At 44.9% G+C, this 18,735-nt stretch overlaps 1 protein-coding gene across 5 annotated transcripts; it reads left to right on the plus strand.

Annotated features, from left to right (window-relative positions):
• The first annotated feature begins 53 nt into the window (after positions 1–53).
• LOC311131456 (MPN domain-containing protein) lies at positions 54–18,196 on the plus strand. Of its 5 annotated transcripts, none has more exons than XM_084164467.1 (15): positions 54–81; positions 261–370; positions 671–739; positions 2,023–2,225; positions 4,045–4,266; positions 4,653–4,764; positions 4,881–4,962; positions 5,052–5,148; positions 5,265–5,337; positions 5,469–5,545; positions 5,668–5,836; positions 5,963–6,033; positions 6,132–6,221; positions 17,216–17,308; positions 17,597–18,196. In XM_084164467.1, the coding sequence occupies exons 3-15, from the start codon at positions 736–738 to the stop codon at positions 17,681–17,683; spliced, it is 1,380 nt and encodes a 459-aa protein (XP_084020593.1). In that variant the 5' UTR covers positions 54–81; positions 261–370; positions 671–735; the 3' UTR covers positions 17,684–18,196. The 5 variants fall into 5 exon arrangements, with proteins under 5 accessions (XP_084020593.1, XP_084020592.1, XP_084020591.1 ...); XM_084164466.1 differs by having other exon boundaries at positions 55–153; XM_084164468.1 differs by having other exon boundaries at positions 61–142.
• Positions 18,197–18,735: the final 539 nt, after the last annotated feature.

The raw sequence follows: 18,735 nt of genomic DNA on the forward strand, positions 1-18,735 counted from the left end.
TTGTTTCGTTAAATTGCTCCTTTTCTAGATAGAGGAACCTCGCAAAGGAGGAAAGAGACCAGGGGGAGCGTTGAACTGACTGTAAGAGGAGGAGATTCTCTAGTGGCTAAATATAGGGGAATTGAGGGCTAGGGATGATTAGGTTTGGACAAGGTTAACTTATTTTACATAGATTTGATTGTAAATGTCTCTTTGGCTACTTGTGGAACGTGTTTATAAATGCCAGAAATTAAATGTTTTTATTATTTTCTCTTCGCTAGAATCATCGAATGGACTGACTGGCCACGTACATAGCGGCTGTCTCAAAGCACCGAGCGACACTATCTTTCCGGAAGCAGGAATTTGTAAACTGATGATCTAATTCTACCATGTAATTACTAATTTATAGATACATATACATTTTTACTATATCAATGTCCGATATCGAGTGGACATTGCATAGTAGTAGCCGATGAGACATAGGATCAAAGAAACATCGCTTTTGTTTACGGGGAGAGTGACAAGGACGGGAGTGAGAGAAAGAAAGGGGAGGGGAATTGACATTAAAGCAACACAACAAGGAAACCACACTGCAGATACAGACGCCTTCATTTTATGTTTTTGAATAATAGCTCGCCAGCCAGTTTGGCGAATTGTGTTTATTGAACATATTCTGTGCATTGCTCTAAAGTGCCCCGAAAAGAAAACCTCTTGGCGGAGTTGGAAATAAAGCCGCTCTCCGACGCTTTCAGAGAAATGGGTGAGAATGATAAAATAGTGATTTTAATTATAATACTCGGTGAAATTAATCTCGAGCAGCAGGCCTCGTGTTACGGAGAAATGCAGAATAACCAATGGCCAGAAAACAACAACAAAGCGCATACATATTTAATCTAATTTTAATAGTGGTAATTAATAAAATAGCAAATGAGATTCAATCAGTAGGCTATCATTTTGTCCCTATGGAATTCCTTCTGCGTTTTTGGTTTCTTACTAACCATACAAAAGGACGGTGTCTCACAAAGGCCCCAACGTTAATTAGGGCTACCACAATTATCACAAGTGGCAACTAATTAGCTATGTCAAACAGCTCTAAATATAACATGTCCTACAGATTATTACTACATTTTAACTGTGACAGGGATTTATGTGGGTCAGTGGGTGACTTCTTGACCTCAGATGTCATGACCCCTTTATTTGTATTTGTATTTATTAAGGGTCCCCATTAGCTGCTGCCAAGGCAGCAGCAACTCTTCCTGGGGTCCAGCAACATTAAGGCAGTTATATACAATTTAAAATATTACATGACATTACATTTCATAACACTTTTCACAACACATTGTGTTCCCTCAGTCCACTACTCTACTACCACATATCTACAATACAATATCCATGTGTACGTGCGTAGAGTGCATGTCTTATCATGTGTATGTGTAAGCGTGTGTCTCTTCACAGTCCCCGCTGTTCCATAAGGTGAATTTTTATCAGTTACCTGATGTGGAATAGAGTTCCATGTAGCCATGGCTCTACGTAGTACTGTGCGCCTCTCCATAGTCTGTTCTTGACTTGGGGATTGTGAAAAGACCTCTGGTGGCATGTCTTGTGGGGTATGCATGGGTGTCCGAGCTGTGTGCTTGTATTTAAACAGACACCTCAGTGCATTCAGCATCTCAACACTTCTTACAAAAGCAAGTAGTGATGAAGTCAATCTCTCCTCCACTTTGAGCCATGAGAGATTTACATGTATATTATTAATGTTAGCTCTCCATGTACATTTAAGGGCCAGCCATGCTGCTCTGTTCTGAGCAAGTTTAGAGGGAATTGTTTGTTGGACTCAAGGATATAATATCTTATTTTGGATTAATTACCATCTTTGGTTCCTCATTTCATGTCAAGGTCATGGCACCTTATCATGTTTTCATTTGGACATGTTTTTGTTACATTGTAATAAGAGTGGTTCCTCTCTCTAAGATCTCACCTTTCTATTGTATACATGGCCTACAAATGCATCATACATAACATTTAATGTGTGTGTGTTTTCAGGCTCTGAGCCACCCTTGTCTCCACAGGTGGTGGAGGAGGGAGGAGAGGAAGAGGAGGAGGAGCTGAGTGGAGGAGAGGAGTCTGATCTAAGGACCCCTTCAGGGCGTGGCTCCCTGCTGACTAGGCGAGGCATCACCCTGAGAGTGCTGCTGAAGGACGGCCTGGTTGAGCCTGGGGACGGAGTGCTGTCCATACACTACCTGGTAAAAATATAGTAGATGTCTATACATTACCTGGTAATAAGATAATAGTATACAGTGAGAGGAAAAAAGTATTTGATCCCCTGCTGATTTTGTATGTTTGCCCACTGACAAAGAAATAATCAGTCTATAATTTTAATGGTAGGTTTATTTGAACAGTGAGAGACAGAATAACAACAAAAACATCCAGAAAAACGCATGTCAAAAATGTTATAAATTGATTTGCATTTTAATGAGGGAAATAAGTATTTGACCCCCTCTCAATCAGAAAGATTTCTGGCTCCCAGGTGTCTTTTATACAGGTAACGAGCTGAGATTAGGAGCACACTCTTAAAGGGAGTGCTCCTAATCTCAGTTTGTTACCTGTATAAAAGACACCTGTCCATAGAAGCAATCAGATTCCGAACTCTCCACCATGGCCAAGACCAAAGAGCTCTCCAAGGATGTCAGGGACAAGATTGTAGACCTACACAAGGCTGGAATGGGCTACAAGACCATCGCCAAGCAGCTTGGTGTGAAGGTGACAACAGTTGGTGCGATTATTCGCAAATGGAAGAAACACAAAAGACCTGTCAATCTCCCTCGGCCTGGGGCTCCATGCAAGATCTCACCTCGTGGAGTTGCAATGATCATGAGAACGGTGAGGAATCAGCCCAGAACTACACGGGAGGATCTTGTCAATGATCTCAAGGCAGCTGGGACCATAGTCACCAAGAAAACAATTGGTAACACACTACGCCATGAAGGACTGAAATCCTGCAGCGCCCGCAAGGTCCCCCTGCTCAAGAAAGCACATATACATGCCCGTCTGAAGTTTGCCAATGAACATCTGAATGATTCAGAGGAGAACTGGGTGAAAGTGTTGTGGTCAGATGAGACCAAAATTGAGCTCTTTGGCATCAACTCAACTCGCCGTGTTTGGAGGAGGAGGAATGCTGCCTATGACCCCAAGAACACCATCCCCACCATCAAACATGGAGGTGGAAACATTATGCTTTGGGGGTGTTTTTTTTCTGCTAAGGGGACAGGACAACTTCACCGCATCAAAGGGATGATGGACGGGGCCATGTACCGTCAAATCTTGGGTGAGAACCTTCTTCCCTCAGCCAGGGCATTGAAAATGGGTTGTGGATGGGTATTCCAGCATAACAATGACCCAAAACACACGGCCAAGGCAACAAAGGAGTGGCTCAAGAAGAAGCACATTAAGGTCCTGGAGTGGCCTAGCCAGTCTCCAGACCTTAATCCCATAGAAAATCTGTGGAGGGAGCTGAAGGTTCGAGTTGCCAAATGTCAGCCTCGAAACCTTAATGACTTGGAGAAGATCTGCAAAGAGTGGGACAAAATCCCTCCTGAGATGTGTGCAAACCTGGTGGCCAACTACAAAAAACGCCTGACCTCTGTGATTGCCAACAAGGGTTTTGCCACCAAGTGCTAAGTCATGTTTTGCAGAGGGGTCAAATACTTATTTCCCTCATTAAAATGCAAATCAATTTCTAACATTTTTTACATGAGTTTTTCTGGATTTTTTTGTTGTTATTCTGTCTCTCACTGTTCAAATAAACCTACCATTAAAATTATAGACTGATCATTTCTTTGTCAGTGGGCAAACGTACAAAATCAACAGGGGATCAAATACTTTTTTCCCTCACTGTATATTTATACACTTTCTGGTAATAACAGATTAATGTACACTACCTGAAAATACATGTTCATACACTATCTGGTAATAATGTTTATTACAAACACTACATATGTTATAAGCCTTTGTAAGCCAAATTGCATCCGTTTCTACCTGTTCTCTCCCCCTCTCTCTCCCCAGGGTAAGAAGTTTGTAGGCGACCTGTTGAATGATGGGAAGATCCGCTGGGTGGAGACAGGGCAGATCTTCAACTCTCCCAGTGCCTGGGCCACACACTGCAAGCGCCTGGTCAACCCTGCCAAGAAGTCAGGCTGTGGATGGGCCTCGGTGCGCTACCGGGGCCAGAAACTAGTGCAGTACAAGACCAGCTGGCTGCACAAGTACCAGCCCAGCGCAGACATGGTGAGAAGGAGTGAGAGATGGATGGTGGTGAGAAGGAGGAAAAGAGGGGTAGTAATAATAATATAATAATAATATGCCATTTAGCAGACGCTTTTATCCAAAGCGACTTACAGTCATGCGTGCATACATTTTTGTGTATGGGTGGTCCCGGGGATCGAACCCACTACCTTGGCGTTACAAGCGCCGTGCTCTACCAGCTTGTAACGCCAAGAGGGGTAGTAAAAGAGGGGTAGTAAAAGGAAGCAATGGAGGTTTGTTGATATGGAAACTAAAAGCTCTTGAGGGAAAAAAGGGGATGCTGAAAGAAGGAGATTGGGAGAACTGCTGTAGAACACTGTTAGTATGAATACTGGCATCTCACACCCTCCCTCTTCCTGTGACGTCAGAGCCTGGTAAGCGAGGGAGAAGATGATGAGATGGGTGATGAGGAGGAGGAAGAGGGGAAGACGGCAGTGCTGACAGATGACAAGAACAGGAAGAACAAACCTGAGCTGCATGGTGAGATATTAAATCCATCAAGAATCTGGAGAAATGGCATTATGTAATTTGAACTATGTATGGTAGAGAGTGATATGGGAAAGGGATAGATGTATCTAATGTGTTTTCTCTTACAGATATCAGCCTTGTGCCCAGGAGAGGAGACAGAGAGCGAATCCCTGTCAGATACTGCACTCTGGGTACCAGGGATGCTGCAAGGTATAATTGTGCTCGTGCCAGCCTATGTCTCTATATAATGCATATAAGTAAGCTTCAACACTAATCAAACACATACTGTATATCGACAGGGATCCACACACGTTGGTGGAGTTATCTGCTTTCTCAGCCATCAACAGGTTCCAGCCTTTCAATGTTGCTGTATCCAGCAACGTGCTGCTTCTTATGGTAAGCATGAGTCATACAGTGGTAGTAAGAGAGGAAATGTACAACCGGGGTGTAGGCTACAGTTTGAATCTGTTTTATTATGGGAAAGTGACAAAAGTGTGATTGTGTGCCCTCAGGATTTCCACTGTCACCTGACCACCAGTGAGGTGGTGGGCTACCTCGGAGGACGATGGGACACTAACACACAACGTGAGTATTTCCTACAAAAGCAGAGACAGTGAGCAAACAGGACATTGCACTTCCCCTCTGACATTACAGTAACGATCTTCAACATGTATGATGTTCATGGCCTTGTCTGTTGTGCCCTTTGCTGCTTGCAGTTCTGACAGTTTTAAGAGCATTTCCCTGTCGTACACGATTGGCAGATAGAGATTCGGCCTCTGCTGTTGAAGAAGAGGTAAGCCCTAGCAACACTGCTAATATCAGGATATGCTCAACATACGTCAATTCCATAGTATGAGTATGATACAATCATACATGTTTGTGTGAAATACAAATAGTCTCTTCTTCCAATTACAGATATGCCAGAATCTGTTCATGCGAGGGCTGTCATTGGTGGGCTGGTACCACAGTCACCCTCGGGGCCCCGCCCTGCCGTCCCTGCAGGACATCGACTCCCAGATGGACCACCAGCTGAGGCTCCAGGGGAGCAGCAACGGCTTCCAGCCCTGCCTGGGCATCATCTGTGGTCTGTACTGGGCTTGGACACGGGGCCTGGAGCTCTTGCAATCAGTTGGCACCAACGGTAGAAAACGCTTTCAAATGAAAATAACCAGACATTGAACTAATATTCCAATGTGTCCCTGATTTTTAGGCCCCTATTACCATGGGAACCAGGGTGTGGCATCCACTATAACGCCGTTCTGGGTAGTGCCACCCCCTGAGGTGAGTGCAGTGGTAGTACATGCCTTAATGAATAAGAACATATTCCTCTAAGACAAGGTAAACCTCTATAACACTTATCACCATTCTTCCATCCACAGCAAAGGCCCAATGACTATGGCATCCCTGTGGCGGTGGAGGTGACCTATGTACAAGATAACTTCCTAACCAGTGATGTCCTGAATGAGATGGTACTGTTCGCAAACTAAACTGAACAAAAATATAAACACAACATGCAATAATTTCAACGGTTTTACTGAGTTACAGTTGATATAAGGAAATCAGTCAATTGCAATAAATTAATTAGGCCCTAATCTATGGATTTCAAATGACTGGGCAGGGGCGCAGCCATGGGTGGGAATGGGAGGGCATTGACCTACCCACTGGGGAGTAAGGCCCAGCCAATCAAAATGAGTTTTTCCCCACAAAAGGGCTTTATTACAGAAATAAATACTCAGGTGACTGTTCTCAGGCGATCCCGCAGGTGAAGAAGCCGGATGTGGAGGTCCTGGGCTGGCGTGTTCAAATCAAATAATATTTTATTTGTCACATGCGCCGAATACAACAGGTGTAGACCTTACAGTGAAATGCTTACTTACAAGCCCTTAACTAACAATGCAGTTTTACGAAAGAATACCAAAAAAAATCACAAAAAATACAATATAAAATAATAAGAAATAAAAGTAACAAATAATTAAAGAGCAGCAGTAAAAATACCAATAGCGAGGCTATATACAGGGGGCACCGGTTAGTCGAGGTAATTGGGGTGATATGTACATGTAGGTAGAGTTGTTAAAGTGACTATGCATAGATAATAAACAGAGAGTAGCAGCAGTGTAAAAGAGGGGTGGGGGTTGATGCTGTTGGCCTGTTGATTCTGGTCAGTCCACAGGATTGACTTGTTTGAGGGCACCACATGACTTACTTTCTTTGTTTTTGTTTTCCGTGGGTGGTCAGGTAATTTCTCTGAATCTGCTTTCAGGAGGTCATACAGACAGCTGGCCCTCCTAGAAAAGTATTTGATGTACTGTCTGTAGTAAGTGAGCAAACCAAGCATTTTTCTGAGCTGGCCCACAGTCTCTGGTCTGATTTCTTTCAATGCTCTTACGGCTTCAAAATCGGCTGGGTCAACTCTGCTGCCCTCTGCAGATACTATTCTGCCCAAATAACGGACCTGGGGTTTAAAGAGATCACACTTACTTGGCTTGAGTTTGATGCCATACTCTCTGAGACGCTGCAAAACATTTCGCACATCATTCACATGGCTGTCGAAAGTTTTACTGAAAACTAGCGTGTCGTCCAGATAAGGAATGCAGATGTTATCCCGGAGCCCTTCCAAACATTCCTCCATACAATGCTGAAAAGCTGCAGGAGCGTTCATGAGGCCGAATGGCATACGTATCCACTCATAGAGTTCCCACGGGGTCACAAATGCTGTCAGTGATCTGCTTTCTTTAGAGATGAAACCCTGGTGATACGCTTTTCCTTGATCTAAGAGGGAGAACCAGGAATGACCACCTAAACTGTCCATGATGTCCTGGACCCGAGGGATGGGCTGGCGGTCGGGATGTGTCTTTCTGTTCAAGTCTCTGTAATCTATACACAACCGGAGGGTCTCGTCCTTCTTTCTAACGCACACGACAGGTGAAGAATATGAAGAGTTTGACTTCCTAACCCAGCCCTGGGATATGAGGTCATGAAGGTAACCCTTCATCTCCTGATACAGTAGCCTGGGCACTGACATGTATGTGCGCTTGACTGGTTCAGAGTCCTTTAGAGAAATAGTCATTTTCAATCGTTCAATGCAGCCAATGTCATTGTCTGATCTGGAGAAGGAGTGACATTCTTCTCTAAGCATTTGCCTAACAACCTCTCTCTGCTCTTCGGTTAGGTGACTTAAACCTACTGGTGGATCCCACTGTTCAGTAGCAGTACATGGGGTTCGAACGCTGGTGTGATTCACTGTGTCTGGGGTGACAGCTTTTTCACAGACTTGGGCAGGTAACACAGTCATAATGGTTTGTACTGTACTGATTATTGTGCGTCCTAGCAGGGCAATGTCGTGGTCAGTGGGGTTAGAGACATCAAGCATGATAACTGGAAAAACACCTTTCCTGACTCTTACTAGTGTGTCAAAGAACTCAAGTTCATCTGGCCACTGCGGGTTCAGGTCTGGCTGGAAAAGCATTGTCATGTCCTCTTTGAAAGGCTGGGAAGCTACACGGCACTCAATCTGAATGCTACTGTGTTTTGGTACAGCAACCTTCTCTTTCTTGGTTTTCACTGCGTATTCATCTGTCTGTTCTGCGCTAACAGCCTTTATAAAAGCTCTCACCTTGTTTCTTTTGAGGCTTGGGAAAGCTTTTTTCACTGTACTGTACCGTTTAGTCTTTTCGGTCATTGTCAGGATGTGCTCAATAACATTGAAACCTATGATGGGATGAGATAGGTGACAGCCTTTCATTACCAGCACTGGGATGATCAGTTCCTTCGTTTGGTCAGTTTCAGAGGCTAGCCGAAAAGTTGTTTCAATCCATCCCAGGTACGGCATTTCAGTCCCATTTGCTGCCGTCAATCTTAGATCATCAGGTGAGTCCAGAATTTCTGAAACATCCCTCAGCCTTGCGTTTGGGAGAGATTCCTCTTTCCATCGTTCATCAATGACCGATACCTGAGAGCCTGTGTCCCATAGGGCTTGGAGGTGGTGGCGATTCAGGTGACACTCAACAAGGCACTGTCTGCCGACTAGCGAGGTGACCTTATGGGGGTGGCAAACTTGAGCTAGGGATGGTAAAGAGTGGGCATTTTCCTCTGTACAGGAAAGCTTTTCACTGGTAGAGTCAATTTTCAGGTGAGTGCATTTTTCCTTATGTTTAGTCCAATGTTGGTTTTGACATCCTTTGGAACAGTACAGTGTCTCTTTACATAATGAACATTGTTTCAGGTTCTCAAATGAATCTTCTCTGGCACAATTTGCACATTTCCGGGTCTTTTTGGTAGCTACGGTTAACACTCGTCCCTCAGCGGTAACTCTTCCCCGTTTAAAAGGGGCCTCTTTTGATGGTCTGACTCCCCGGATTTTACATCCAGCTTGAAAATGTTCTCCACTCCCACATCAGAAGCAGTGTGTGCAGCGTGCATCTGTTCTGGCCTGCTGGCAGACAAAACACCTCCTTGGAGCTTGAGCAGAGTATACAGTATATCGGTTGGTATACAGGTTAGGTGCATATTGATGCTGCGCAGGGTCAGGTGTAGTAGTTCCAAGATGGCGTAGTAGTGCAGTTCTGTTTTTGTCGTGTGTCTGTAAATAGCCTGTAAATACCCTGTTTTTTTGTATTTTTCGTACATATTTCCCTATCAGACTTTTCATCCTTCTACAAAATATACTTTCCTGCAACCCGCCTCACTCAATGTGGAACGGATTCTATTATTGACTTACCTTTATCTAGAATCTCCAGTTGAAACTAGCTAGCCAGCTAACTAGCTACTTGCTATTAGCCACAGCTAGCGGTATTTCACCCAGAACATTGGATTTTTTTCTGCGGGATTAATTTTAATCACTGGACATTAATCACCGGATATTCGGCCAGTCTGCACAGCGCGTTATCGACCCAGAACATATCAGTTTTTCCGCCGGAATCACTGAATCACTGGACCTTTAACTCCGGATTCATCGCTACCAGCTAGCTGCAACAAAATGGACGCTGTGGTCTGGCTAATCATCCTGAGCTAGGCCCATCTCCCGGCTATCTACCTCTCTGTCAACCGGACGGGACCACCTAGTGTTGACACGGAGCCCCGCCGATCCTACACGACTGGTCTGCCGACGTAATCGTCTGATGTGGTTACGACGTTAACCACGAAGATTCCATCTGCTAGCCCCGGCCCGCTAGCACACGCTAGCCGTGGCCTCTTACGCGCTAGTGCTTTAGCAGCCTCCGAACTATCCTATTGCTGTTCACCGGACCTTATGATAACTCAGCTATACAGCTGATGTCTGCTGGACTGTTCCTTTTTACGGTACTACATCCTGTTTATGTTTAGCCTCAGCCCAAACATGGTTAGCTTATTGTTGTTTTTGTACTATTTCACTGTAGACCCCCCAGCCCAGCTAAACCTGCCTTAGATAGCTCCTTTGTCCCACCCCCTATACACGCGGAGACCGACTCAATTGATGCCTCCAGCGATGCTATCTCTTTCATTGTTACCCAACGCTTAGGTTTACCTCCACTTTACTCATATCCTTCCATATCCTTGTCTGTACATAATGCCCTGAATCTTTTCTATAACACCCGGAAATCTGCCCCCTTTATTCTATGTACCCAACGCACTAGAAGACCAGTTCTTAAAGCCTTTAGCCGTATCCTTATTCTAGTCCTCCTCTGTTCCTCTGGTGATGTAGAGGCTAACCCAGGCCCTGCATCCCTCAGTATCACTCCTACTCCCCAGGCGCTATCATTTGCTGACTTCTGTAATCGCAAAAGTCTTGGTTTCTTGCACATAAATATCAGAAGTCTACTTCCTAAGTTTGAGTTATTCACTGCGTTAGCACACTCCGCCAACCCTGATGTTCTAGCAGTGTCTGAATCCTGGCTCAGGAAGGCCACCAAAAATTCTGAAATTTCCATCCCCAACTATAACATTTTCCGTCTAGATAGAACTGCCAAAGGGGGTGGAGTTGCAATCTACTGTAGAGATAGCCTGCAGAGCTCTATCATACTATCCAGGTCTGTACCCAAACAGTTTGAGCTTCTACTTCTAAAAATCCACCTTTCCAGAAATAAGTCTCTCACTGTTGCCGCTTGCTACAGACCCCCCTCAGCCCCCAGCTGTGCCCTGGACACCATATGTGAATTGATTGCCCCCCATTTATCCTCAGAGTTCGTACTGCTTGGTGACCTAAATTGGGATATGCTTAATACCCCAGCCATCCTACAATCCAAACTAGATGCCCTCAACCTCACGCAAATTATCAACGAACCTACCAGGTACAACCCTAAATCCGTAAACATGGGTACCCTCATAGATATCATCCTGACTAACATACCCTCTAAATACACCTCAGCTGTCTTCAACCAGGATCTCAGTGATCACTGCCTTATTGCCTGCGTCCGTAACGGGTCCGCGGTCAAACGACCACCCCTCATTTCTGTCAAACGCTCCCTAAAACACTTTAGCGAGCAGGCCTTCCTAATTGACCTGGCCCAGGTATCCTGGATGGATATAAATCTCATTCCGTCAGTAGAGGATGCCTGGTTGTTCCTTAAAAGTAATTTCCTCTCAATCTTAAATAAACATGCCCCATTCAAAAAATACAGAACTAAGAACCGATATAGCCCCTGGTTCTCCTCAGACTTGACTGCCCTTGACCAGCACAAAAACATCCTGTGGCGTACAGCATTAGCATCAAATAGCCCCCGCGATATGCAACTTTTCAGGGAAGTTAGGAACCAATATACACAAGCAGTCAGGAAAGCAAAGGCTAACTTTTTCAAACAGAAATTTGCATCCTGTAGCACTAACTCCAAAAAGTTTTGGTACACTGTAAAGTCCATGGAGAATAAGAGCACTTCCTCCCAGCTGCCCACTGCACTGAGGCTAGGAAACACTATCACCACCGATAAATCTACAATAATCGAGAATTTCAACAAGCATTTTGCTACAGCTGGCCATGCTTTCCATCTGGCTACCACTACCCCGGCCACCAACTCTGCACCCTCTGCTGCAACTTGCCCATGCCCCCCCCCCGCTTCTCCTTCACACAAATTCAGACAGCTGATGTTTTGAAAGCGCTGCAAAATCTGGACCCCTACAAATCAGCTGGGCTAGACAATCTGGACCCTTTCTTTCTAAAACTAGCCGCCGAAATTGTCGCAACCCCTATTACTAGTCTGTTCAACCTCTCTTTCATAACGTCTGAGATCCCCAGAGATTGGAAAGCTGCCGCGGTCATCCCCCTCTTCAAAGGGGGTGACACTCTAGATCCAAACTGCTACAGACCTATATCCATCCTGCCCTGCCTTTCGAAAGTATTTGAAAGCCAAGTTAACAAACAGATCACCGACCATTTCGAATACCACCGTACCTTCTCCGCTATGCAATCCGGTTTCCGAGCTGGTCATGGGTGCACTTCAGCCACGCTCAAGGTCCTAAACGATATTATAACCGCGATTGATAATAGACAGTACTGTGCAGCCGTCTTCATCGACCTGGCCAAGGCTTTCGACTCTGTCAACCACCGCATTCTTATTGGCAGACTAAATAGCCTTGGTTTCTCAAATGACTGCCTCGCCTGGTTCACCAACTACTTCTCAGATAGAGTTCAGTGTGTCAAATCGGAGGGCCTGTTGTCTGGACCTATGGCAGTCTCTATGGGGGTGCCACAGGGTTCAATTCTTGGGCCGACACTTTTCTCCGTGTATATCAATGATGTCGCTCTTGCTGCTGGTGACTCTCAGATCCACCTCTACGCAGACGACACCATTTTGTATACATCTGGCCCTTCATTGGACACTGTGTTAACAAACCTTCAAACGAGCTTCAATGCCATACAACACTCCTTCAGTAGCCTCCAACTGCTCTTAAACACTAGTAAAACTAAATGCATGCTTTTCAATCGAACGCTGCTGGCACCCGCCCACCCGACTAGAATCACCACTCTCGACGGGTCTGACCTAGAGTATGTGGACAACTACAAATACCTAGGTGTCTGGTTAGACTGTAAACTCAACTTCCAGACTCACATAAAGAATCTCCAATCCAAAGTTAAATCTAGAATCGGCTTCCTATTTCGCAACAAAGCCTCCTTCACTCATGCTGCCAAACATGCCCTCGTAAAGCTGACTATCCTACCGATCCTTGACTTCGGCGATGTCATTTACAAAATAGCCTCCAACACTCTACTCAGCAAATTGGATGTAGTCTATCACAGTGCCATCCGTTTTGTCTCCAAAGCCCCATACACTACCCACCACTGTGACCTGTACGCTCTTGTTGGCTGGTCCTCACTACATGTTCGTCGTCAAACCCACTGGCTCCAGGCCATCTATAAATCACTGCTAGGCAAATCCCCGCCTTATCTTAGCTCATTGGTCACCATAGCAGCACCCACCCGTAGTCTGCGCTCCAGCAGGTATATCTCACTGGTCATTCCCAAAGCCAACACCTCCTTTGGCCGCCATTCCTTCCAGTTCTCTGCTGCCAATGACTGGAACGAATTGCAAAAATCTCTGAAGCTGGAGACTCTTATCTCCCTCACTAACTTTAAGCATCAGTTGTCAGAGCACCTTACCGATCACTGCACCTGTACACAGCCCATCTGAAATTAGCCCACCCAACTACCTCATCCCTATATTGTTATTTATTTTGCACCCCAGTATCTCTATTTGCACATAATCTCTTGCACATCTAGCATTCCAGTGTTAATACTATTGTAATTATTTTGCACTATAGCCTATTTATTGCCTTACCTCCATAACTTGCTACATTTGCACACACTGTATATATATTTTCTGTTGTATTTTTGACTTTATGTTTTTTACCCCATATGTAACTCTGTGTTGTTTTTATTGCACTGCTTTGCTTTATCTTGGCCAGGTCGCAGTTGTAAATGAGAACCTGTTCTCAACTGGCTTACCTAGTTAAATAAAGGTTAAATAAATAAATAAAAAATAAATAAAATAAAAGGTGCTTGGGGCTGACTGTAGTTGCTGTAATACTGCTGCTGGGAAACAGGTGGCTGGGGGTCCCTATCTGGCCTCCTAACTGGAGGTGGGGCATAGGCGTAAGGCGGTGACTGAAACATAGGCTGCTGTAATGTCTCCTTCATCTGAGCAATCTCTGCACTGAGACCTTTTAGGGAAGCTACACCTGTCTTAAGTTCAGCTAACTCTGTTAACAGTTCTGCGGGTATCTTAGCTTTTGCTTCCTTCACAGGACACTTTGCAGATGGCGTATCTTGTAACTGGACTACACTTACAGTTGTAGCAGGCTGTGGGGCATTAAACTGCTTTTTGTTTCGTCTTTCTATCTCATTAGCACAAGCAATGTTAAGCTTCTCTAGCAAAACCTCATCTGATGTTTCCCTATCTAGCAGGAGAGGCTGCATGTCTATCCTGATACTGTCACTCTGGAGACCTGTAAGGGTCATACTTAAGCCCTGATTCTGACTCCTGGGACGCAAATAGTACTTTCTGCCTCAAATCTAAGACGCGCATCAGGAAGCTTTGAGGGGTCTCCTTGCTATGCTGTGCTTCTGAAGCTAGCTGTTTGTAAAGCTCTGTTGCACTCTTCTCTTGGAAGTGGGAACGCAGGACGCATCTAAGTGTAGGAAGAGTTAGCTGGGGTTTACCTTCCAAGTAGTTGCGTAGCTGGGAGCCTGGAGAAATAGCCCTGATTACTGTGTCTACTATTTCTACCTCAGGATAGCCTCTGTTAAATCCATTCTCAATCTGATGGGCAAGGCTGGAAAAAGTAAGTTTATCTTTCTGGCCCGATTCACCTATCTGACCAGACATTTTTAACTCTTTGCGCCAGTATGAGCCGGGCTGTGCACTGGGTGAGAGCTACATGCTCCCCTGAAGATGGGCAGGGGGTTGGGGTTGGGGCTGGCGCAGAGAATCACTGGCTTTGGCTGCAGTACTCTGCTCAGTTCCCACTCCTTGTTGTGGGGTTACAGTTCTCAGTTCCTCTATTCTGAGAAGTGTTCCGGCTGTTTCAATATCATGGTCAGTTTGCCCTGTTTTGTTATCTAGGCCACTGATCATCTCTGTCATTTTGTCTTTAAGTAGCAACAATTCCGACATGCCGCCATCTTCTAACTCTGCAACTTCCTCTCTTTCAAGGAACATCATAATGTGAGTCATCAATGATATACGGGATTTGTCTTGAACATCTCTTCTCTGTTCGCCTGTGATGTCAAGGAAATCACATATGTCTAGTAACTTGTCTTTAGTCAGGGTGTGCAATTCTCCTACTACCTCTTCCTGTAGTTCTTCCAAGGCGGTTGTCATGTTGACAGGACAGGAGGGACTTTTACTGTGCAGTAGTTGACTCTGAATTAGATGGTCCTTACTGTCTCTGATGGTCTCACAATGGCCTCAGTTGACACGTACTTAACCACTAACTTCCAGCTCCCCTCGAACAGCAACACTTTCCTCACTGCAGCCTGCCTGGGTTGTTATGTGGGGATTTAGCTGGCTCGGAATTCAGCGACCAGGATGTGGAAACTGGACATCTGAGCAGCAATCTAAGCGGAGCATCCAAAATGTTACGCCCCTGAAAAAGGGGAGAAATAATCACGAGTGATGCAGTTATGTTTCCTCACTGAGAACTTTAGTGTAATGAGGAAAAGACCGCAATTTCCTCGGGAACTTGGGTGGAGACCAGAGCAATCGATCTCAGGCTCATAGATTAAGAGCATTTAGTAGATCACAGATTAACACTTTTACCCTTAAATTAGGCACCACAAAATAAAGTAATCAATATCACGTTTACACATTCCTCTTACAATTTGTACCCTTTGTACGCTTGATGGATTTTAACCCTTTAACACAATTTATATGAATTTTATCAATCTCTATGAACTAGTACTGAATGCATGATCTTTTTAACCTTAGATATTTTAAGATCCTCACATACCATGAACTTACTGATACTTTTTAGTGTATAACAGGCTATGAATACTTCCTTTAACCTGTCACATACGCACTACCCTCTGTAGTACCTTGCGGTCGGAGGCCGAGCAGTTGCCATACCAGGCAGTGATGCAACCAGTCAGGATGCTCTTGATGGTGCAGCTGTAGAACCTTTTCAGGATCTGAGGACCCATGCCAAATCTTTTCAGTCTCCATAGGGGGAATAGGTTTTGTCGTGCCCTCTTCACGACTGTCTTGGTGTGCTTGGACCATGTTAGTTTGTTGGTGATGTGGACACCAAGGAACTTGAAGCTCTCAACCTGCTCCACTACAGCCCCGTCGATGAGAATGGGGGCGTGCTCGGTCCTCTTCTTTTTCCTGTACTCCACAATCATCTCCTTTGTCTTGATCACGTTGAGGGAGAGGTTGTTGTCCTGGAACCACACGGCCAGGTCTCTGACCTCCTCCCTATAGGCTGTCTCGTCGTTGTCGGTGATCAGGCCTACCACTGTTGTGTCATTGGCAAACTTAATGATGGTGTTGGAGTCGTGCCTGGTCATGCAGTCATGAGTGAACAGAGAGTACAGGAGGGGACTGAGCACGCACCCCTGAGGGAACCCCGTGTTGAGGATCAGCGTGGCGGATGTGTTGTTACCTACCCTTACCACCTGGGGGCGGCCCGTCAGGAAGTCCAGGATCAAGTTGCAGAGGGAGGTGTTTAGTCCCAGGGTCCTTAGCTTAGTGATGAGCTTTGAGGGCACTATGGTGTTGAACGCTGAGCTGTAGTCAATAAATAGCATTATCACGTAGGTGTTCCTCTTGTCCAGATGGGAAACGGACTCATACGGGGAGAGGTTGAAAATGTCAGTGAAGACACTTGCCAGTTGGTCAGCGCATGCTCGGAGTACACGTCCTGGTAATCCGTCTGGCCCTGCGGCCTTGTGAATGTTGACCTGTTTAAAGGTCTTACTCACATCGGCTACGGAGAGCGTGATCACACATGGTCTGTGGTTGTGAGGCCGGTTGGACGTACTGCCAAATTCTATAAAACGACGTTGGAGGCGGCTTATGGTAGAGAAATGAACATTAAATTCTCTGGCAACATTCCTGCAGTCAGCATGCCAATTGCACGCTCCCTCAAAACATCTGTGGCATTGTTTTGTTACAAAACTGCACATTTTACAGTGGTCTTTTATTATCCCCAGCACAAGGTGCACCTGTGTAATGATCATGCTGTTTAATCAGCTTCTTGATATGCCACACCTGTCAGGTGGATGGATTATCTTGGCAAAGGAGAAATGCTCACTAACATGGATGTAAACAAACTTGTGCACAACATTTGAGAGAAATAAGCTTTTTGTGCGTATGGAAAGTTTCTGGGATCTTTTATTTCAGCTCATGAAACATGGGACTAACACTTTACATGTTGCGTTTATATTTTTGTTCAGTATAGTTATAATCATAGTAACCATACCTATGCAAATAAATTCAATGGTAGGGCATCGTCTATTTTGTCACTGTTCTTACTGTGTTCAATTATTGTTCCACAGATGCTGCTGGTGGACTTCTACAGGGCAGCCCCTGACCTGGTGCAGTTCCATCAGTTCTGGTGTCCTGATACCACCATGATGGACAAAATCAAGGTCTGCTCACATAAGAACTCATTAACAACAGGAAACCGCATACCATCTCACTTTTTGGCATATCTTATTAAATTATTCTAATTCCTTATTATATGCTTTTTGGCCTTTCACTTACGGCCTGATGCTAACTTGTGATCCGTGCGCGTTATCCAAATTATCACACAAATCTCTCATTGACATCAATACAGTTGCGTGAAGTTTGAGTCATGCATATTATCTCCAGCTAGGATATGTCCTTCAGAGATTTCCTCCTCACCTGTTTGGTTTCTCTCTGTCTCTCTTCTTCAGGGCTCTCTGAGTGGCCATGCACCCAAAGACCAGGCCTATTCTCAGATCCTGGAGCATGTCTACAACCAACTCATCAATACACACTAAGCTGGAGGAGAAATGAGGTTGGGTGTATGCAATGGCTTCAAATGAAAATCTATATAGTTCACTACATTTGTAGGTCTCTATATAGGGAATAGGCTCTACACAGAGAATAGGTTGTCATTTCTGACCTTTGTCTGTGGCGCTTCAACTGCTGCCCTGACCTCAGACATACTGTAAGTGAATGTGCACTGTCCTGATGGAGATGGTGACTCCTGAGTCCAGAGGGCGAGTGTACTGCTCTCCATGGCCTTTTCTTACTGTGAGGTCTTTATCACTGACATTGTTTGTACAGTATGACATGATGTGCGTGCTGTGAATGTGTCCCCTAGCGTCTGCTGCCAGTGCTTGACGTCAGACTGTTACAGAAGTTGACATGGAAATAAGGATCTTCGTCTTCTCTATTACCTGTGGTGTATTTATCTAAACTGTGGTCTGTGACATGTGGAAGTACTAATATGAGAAGAATGCTTTGAACCTGCTGAATATCTAATACATTAAAAACACACACTGGAGCTACTTCTGTGTTTGTCTGTGTTGGTGCTTTGGAAAGAGCTACACTGCCACCTTTCGTCCCAACAACCTATTCAACATTACAAGCCAAAACACAAAACAAAGGTAAAAAATAATAATTCGTGTAAAATCCAAGCTCTTTACATGCATTAACTCTCTATAAATCACTGCTAGGCAAATCCCCGCCTTATCTTAGCTCATTGGTCACCATAGCAGCACCCACCCGTAGTCTGCGCTCCAGCAGGTATATCTCACTGGTCATCCCCAAAGCCAACACCTCCTTTGGCCGCCATTCCTTCTAGTTCTCTGCTGCCAATGACTGGAACGAATTGCAAAAATCTCTGAAGCTGGAGACTCTTATCTCCCCCACTAACTTTAAGCATCAGTTGTCAGAGCACCTTACCGATCACTGCACCTGTACACAGCCCATCTGAAATTAGCCCACCCAACTACCTCATCCCTATATTGTTATTTATTTTGCTCTTTTGCACCCCAGTATCTCTATTTGCACATAATCTCTTGCACATCTAGCATTCCAGTGTTAA

This window comes from Coregonus lavaretus, assembly GCF_964263955.1.
Source record: "Coregonus lavaretus genome assembly, chromosome: 6".
Classification (NCBI taxonomy): Eukaryota; Metazoa; Chordata; class Actinopteri; order Salmoniformes; family Salmonidae; genus Coregonus; species Coregonus lavaretus.

What these genes read in the sequence shown, in the direction of transcription:
- LOC311131456 (XM_084164467.1), top strand. An exon ending in GAACAAACCTGAGCTGCATG is followed by an intron (nt 4,765 to 4,880) that starts GTGAGATATTAA and finishes TTTCTCTTACAG; the next exon opens with ATATCAGCCTTGTGCCCAGG. An exon ending in GGTACCAGGGATGCTGCAAG is followed by an intron (nt 4,963 to 5,051) that starts GTATAATTGTGC and finishes GTATATCGACAG; the next exon opens with GGATCCACACACGTTGGTGG.